Consider the following 6,154-nt stretch of genomic DNA (forward strand, 5'->3'; position numbering starts at 1 on the left):
GACCCAGAGTAGTCAAATTCATAGAGACAGAAAGTAAAATGGTGATTGCTGGGAAGTGGAGGTAGTGGGGAGGGAGGAGCTATTGTTTAATGGGTAGAGATCCAGTTTAAGAGGATGAAAAAGTTCTGGAGATAGTGTTACCTAATGATTGCACAACCTTGTGAATGTATTTAATGTCACAGAACCATACATTTAAAAATTATTAAAATTGGGGCGCCTGGGTGGCTCAGTCAGTTAAGCGTCTGCCTTCAGCTCAGGTCATGATCTCAGGGTCCTGGGACTGAGCTAGCATTGGCCTCCCTGCTAAGCAGGGAATCTGCTTCTCCCTCTCCTTCTGCCTCTTCCCCCTCCCCTGCTCATGCTTGCTCTCTCTCTCCCACTCTCTCAAATAAATAAATAAAATCTTTTTTAAAATAAATCAATAAATAAAATAAAACTGATTAAAATAGTAAATCTTATTATGTATATTTTATTACAATAAAAAGGTGGAATAGGAACACAGTTTCTTTTTTATTCATCTACCTCTACATAAAAAGGGGGAATTTTCTACATTATATATGTCACTTCTCTTCTTTTACCTGCAGTGATCATGGATTTAAAGCAGGACTTCTGGTCTATTCTCGGCCATATAATATACTTTGCCTTTGGTCTTTTGTGTCGTAATGTTAAGAAACACAAGGTTAGACTCATACCAGTTGCCATGGGAACTACAAAGCAGTTGGTCACTGTAGGGACACCTAAAAACAAGAAGTAAAGGAGAAATTAGTTATTCCACTGAAAAACCAGCATCCTTCTTGAAGAAATGATTGAATTCTTCAATCAAATGTAAGATTTTTAGACAGTGCTTCCTCCGTACTTGACCTCAGGAAGCTCACTGCCAAATTCATCCTCCAGGCTTATGGCTCTGATTTTCTATCTTTTTCTAAAGGGTTTTTAAAAATATGTCTTTTCAAGAGCCATTTAGAACCTGTTTGGAAAGAGGCATTAATAAAAGATATTAAGCAAAGGTGTGTGTGGCTGGTCACCCAAAAGTATTATGATAATATAATACATACCAGCCAACTTTATGATGTCCAGGACCAAAGAATTGGTAATTTTGTTCAAAAGGCTAGACCCTGCAGCTTTTGGCTGCACAGCAGAAATATCACCCGATCGTCCAATTCCATGAATGAACCTAAGCAAAAAATGGGCCAAAAACTGAACAAAAATACTCGGTGTTCTAAGTAATCCACTGTATAAGTATACAGATGCAATAATCAAAAAAACACCAGAGGCAACACTTGACTATTACAGATACATTTCATAAACTATTAATAATGTAAAAATACCCTAAATGGAAACAAATTCATCAATTACATTGTGGTAGCTAGGCTCCAAAGATGGCCACCATCAAATCCTTTTCTCCCTATACCCACACGCTACTGCCAACACCAAGAGATGGAATCAAATTCCTCTTCACTTGGATCTGCACTGGCTTTAGTGACTTGCTTGGCCAGGAAGAATCTAGTGGAAGTGATGTTCTGGAATTTCTGATTTAGCTCAAAGAAGCCTTAAAGCTTCACCTGGCCTCTTGAAGGGCTTGCTCTTGTGGGAGCACCATCCTATAATCCAGATGCCACGATGGGAGAGGCCAAAGCCACCTGTGGAGGCCATCTGAGCTCCCAGCACTCTATGTGAGTCAACCTGGATAAACTGCCCAGTTGAACCTAATGACTAAACTCTCAGCCAGCATCTGACTACAACTGCATGAGAGACTGGAAGCCATAATCATCCTGCTTAGCCCAGTTAACCCACAGAACTATGAGAGATAATACTAAATTATTGTTTTAAGCCCCTAAGTTTTGAGGTGGTCTGTTAGCAGGAATGGAAAACCAGAATATATGCAACATTAGATTCCCTTCTTTCTTTCCATTTCCTTAACTAGAGCAGTGGATTAAGTTCCAATGGGGATGAGCTGCTATTTCAAATACAGCCTTAATTTAAAAAGTACTACAGGTGACCCTTGAATGGGGAGGCTAGGGTAGGCCTGCACAGTCAAAAATCTATGTATAACTGATTCCCCCAAAACTTAAACTACTAATAGCCTATTGTTGATCAGAAGCCTTACCAATAACATAAACAGTTGATTAACACATATTTTGTATGTTATATGTATTATATACTGTTTTCTTACAATAAAGCAAGTTAAAGAAAATGTTAAGAAGATCATGAGGAAGAGCAAATACATTTACAATACTGTCCTGCATTCATTGAAAAATATCCACATGCAAATGGACCTGCACAGTTCAAACCCATATTGTTCAAGGGTCAACTGTATACACTCCTTGAAAATCAGTGTGCAAATCCATTCATTTTAAATTAGATGACATTATACACACTCAAGATACCTCTGAATATTTTAAAAGTTTGTACTTTATAGTTAGATCAGAAATCCGTCACTCTGGGATTATCACAGAACACTGGTGTCATACTTCATCACCACTGAAACCTAACGTACAAAGCATTTTTTTACAAATATTATAAATCATGTTATCAACCCATTTTAACCATGAATTTTTCATCCAAGTTCTAGATTCATTATCATTGGTTCTGACAGCAATGGTTTTGATTGAAATAAAATTCTACTATCCCCAGGAAAATTTCACCACTGAAAATTTCAAGACAGGAGTTTTTAAAAGTTTACCTATATTTCGCAGAAAACTGGAAGAACAGAGAAATGATCATATTTGGAAACACTACCAATTAAATGGTTAGCAGACTGATAAAAAGCTTTCTAAAATACTGCAAAAGAAAAAGTGACTTAATAATCTTTTTTTTTTAAGATTTTATTTATTTATTTGACAGAGAGGAAGACAGTGAGAGCAGGAACACAAGCAGGGGAGAGGGTCAGAGGGAGAAGCAGGCTTCCCGCCGAGCAGGAAGCCCGATGTGGGACTCGATCCCAGGACCCTTGGATCATGACCTGAGCCGAAGGCAGACGCTTAACGACTGAGCTACCCAGAAGCCCGTGATTTAATAATGTTAAATCAAGTTTAGCATAACTTTCTTGCATCTATTGCAACAAAGAAAGCTATTTATAAAATAGGACTCGGTTTAGATACTGATGAACATTTTAAAGTTCTACCTACGTATCATTCTCCAAAAAAACTTGCAGTATCAGAAAAGAAATACAGCAAACTATAAACAACCTTAACATATTTTAAACTCTTACAACCAAACAGGTTTATTATGTTAAATGTATAGGCAGTATTGTTAAACACCCAGAACATGACAGGATAACTAGAACCTTCACCGGACTGTCTTGAAAAGCAACTACTCAAACTGTTTCCATCTCCCTGTTGCATCTGGTTTATATACCCATTTGAGTAGGGAAGTAGTAGGTCACCAACAGATATTTTATAATTTAACATGATTAGTATTAACACCATGGTTTTTAACAAACAAACAAAAAAACAAAAGGGAAAAAAAGAAAGGCTTTCTACTTTAAAAAAATACCTGTAATGACGCCGAGCAACTAAGGCAGATGCCACTCTCCCTTCCCTTTCTCCCACACCACAATTGCCCAGGAAATTGTTGCTATCCATGATTGCAAGTTCATGTAAAAAAAGTTCAAGTGTACTTTCATCCCAACCATCCTCTGGACACTTGCCCTGGAAAAAAAACAAAAACAAAAACTTGTATTTCAGAAAACCATCCCCTAGAACCGTACTTCAATGAATTTTTTTAAACTCTGCAATGTGTATTTTGCCATGCTTCTTGCTTTCTAAACTTCAGACGTAAATTCAGCACAATGAAGAAACCTCGAAGAGACAAAACATTTGTACACTGCATTACAATTATCTGCAGACTCCCAGAAGGGATAATAAATGAATACGATGACATTTACTCAGTTGAAAACCAGTAAGCCGTTATCTTCAATGAGGATTCTTCAAACCGGACTGCTAAGACTAAGGCTTGTCAAACTTGAGTGCAATGAAAATTCGGGGTACTGGCAGGAACGAGACCTGGGAGGTTCCGCAGCAGTTCTTGGTTCGAGTTTCTATATCCCCCGGTTTACAAACACAAAGCGTTCCCCTTGGGAGTAGTGAAAGACAGAAGATGCGAACTTTGCCCTTCTCGCAAACAAAACAGTAAAGCAACTGGGACTTCCCCTCCCTTCCACATCCCGAAGTCAGGGAAAAACAGTACTCAAAATCCTGGCTCCCACAAGCTCCCTAATAACACTCTCTGGGTTTTGCTGGTTTATGGTGAGGCTGAGGAGCTGAGCCAAGTCAGCACAAGGCACGCCAAGCTGCGAGAGACTCCGGGGACAGGTCTCAACCGACAGACAGGAGCGGGTGGGCAGGACGCAGGACTAAGGGGCGCTGGGCGGAGCCAGAGGCTTCGGGGGGCGCGGCCGCTGGGGAGGGACCCGACAGCCCGGTACCTTCTCCAGAAGCAGCCGTATGAGGTGCTCATGCGAGCGGCGGGCCTCACAGCCCTGTCGCACATAAGCCGGCGACACCAGCCGCTCGCCCGCCGCGAAGCTCTCGCGGTTCATTTCGGCGGTGGCGACAGCGGCGAGGGGACACTCGACACACGCCGTACACGCTTACTGAACCCAGGATGCAACTCGCCGCCCCGACCGTACGGCAAGGCCTTGGGTCAAAAATCTTGTCTCGCTTCTGCACATGCGCAAACCGCCCTAGCTTGTGCACCAGAAACCGTGGACTTGATCGTGTGCCGGGGCGTTCGTTGCGTTTAGCTGGTGTTTGAGAGTGTTCCTGAGACGGACTTGGAGGAAGAATTTTGCACTTGTGCAGAGGGGCTGAGGAAAGTAAAGGGGAACTGTGTGGGCTTCTCCGCAGAAAAACTTCCGTAGCTTGCTCTGTGTTCCAACCCCGTTGAATGGTGAGATTTGCGCAGTCTGTGCTTCAGTCTTACACCATATTTCTCATATTCTAGAATCTTTCCATCCTTACTTTTCGGAGGTCTCAACATGTTCTATTGCCTGACAGCCCGCTCTGAAATAGCAGTGCCTCGCTCCTTTCGTCCTCTGCACTACAGAATTTTTAGCCCCAACACTTATCACCCACCACCTGACTTTACATTTTTTTGTACCCCACACCCACACACCTATGGATGTAAACTTCCTAAAGATACGGACTTGGTTTTCGCTGCTATGCCCCCCAAGCGCCTAGAACGGTGCCCAGAATATAGCAGGAGCTAAAAAAAAAATGTTTTCATACTGAATTAATGAAGAGCTTTGACCATTCAACAACCTAGCGCTCGGTATGGGAGATACAGAAATGAAAAGGTAGGATCCCTGCCTCCAGTTTCCTTGCACTCTTCTCCTTAGGTGAGCCTCCAGTAATTCCTGACCTTATCCGTGTTCAGTGGTGTGCTAGAGTCCACTCGAACTGGTTCATACTTGCTTTGCAAGAGCTGATTGTTAAATGTTCAGTAATTTTGTGAGCTGGTTTTTAAATACAGCTGCTTTTTAACAGTAGATTATGTAAGTTTACAGTAAAGTTAACTATATGAAAGGCAAACGTGGTAAATACACAAACTTATCACTTCCTACTTATGTTTTCTACATTTTACTGTTATCCGCACTTTTGAGATCGTTTACATCTCTTGTATCTGGACAGTGGAAATACAGCATAATGGTGTACTGCTGCACATGGCTTTCCAGCTCCCTTTTTGGTGGCATCATGTTAGAAGTTTGAAATTGGCCATGGTGGGAGTATTTACACCGTGAAAATCAACAAATGCTGCAAATCAGGCTCTGAGCTCCCTGCCACTCCCAGGAATGTTTAGCTACATGTTCCCAGGGTATCGATACCCACCATTTGTCAGCCTGGCACTTGTCAAACTGCATTCCAGATGTTAATTTTCTGTTTTCCTCAACTAGACTGAGCCCGTTTGACAAAGGCAATATTTGATATCTGTGTTCAAAGCACACAGTTCAAAGAACTAAACACATAATAGGTATTCGACAAATATTTATTGAATGGTAGACCATTTGAGAACTTTGTTAAATTACATAGAAAGATAAACCACAAAAATAATGAGAATTTAGCTTATTTTTTTAAGTAAGCATCAGCCTTTAAACTTTTGAAGAGTTCTTATTCCCCAAATAACAACTATTCTTGCAACTTCTCCTTTGGGAAAG

The 6,154-nt window shown here is 41.0% G+C and overlaps 1 protein-coding gene across 2 annotated transcripts in view; it reads right to left on the bottom strand.

Annotated features, from left to right (window-relative positions):
• Window positions 1–4,619, bottom strand: part of SEPSECS (Sep (O-phosphoserine) tRNA:Sec (selenocysteine) tRNA synthase) — a 35,298-nt gene extending 30,679 nt beyond the window's left edge. For both annotated transcript variants that reach the window (XM_027599376.2, XM_027599375.2), the window contains exons 1-4: window positions 4,427–4,619; window positions 3,496–3,650; window positions 1,056–1,174; window positions 579–737 (exon numbers count right to left, since the gene is read on the bottom strand). In XM_027599376.2, coding sequence (XP_027455177.1) covers window positions 579–737; window positions 1,056–1,174; window positions 3,496–3,650; window positions 4,427–4,540 — 547 coding nt within the window. In that variant the 5' untranslated portion in view covers window positions 4,541–4,619. The remainder of the gene's footprint in view (window positions 1–578; window positions 738–1,055; window positions 1,175–3,495; window positions 3,651–4,426) is intronic.
• Window positions 4,620–6,154: the final 1,535 nt, after the last annotated feature.

The sequence above is a fragment of the Zalophus californianus genome, chromosome 2 (genome assembly GCF_009762305.2).
Source record: "Zalophus californianus isolate mZalCal1 chromosome 2, mZalCal1.pri.v2, whole genome shotgun sequence".
NCBI lineage: Eukaryota > Metazoa > Chordata > Mammalia > Carnivora > Otariidae > Zalophus > Zalophus californianus.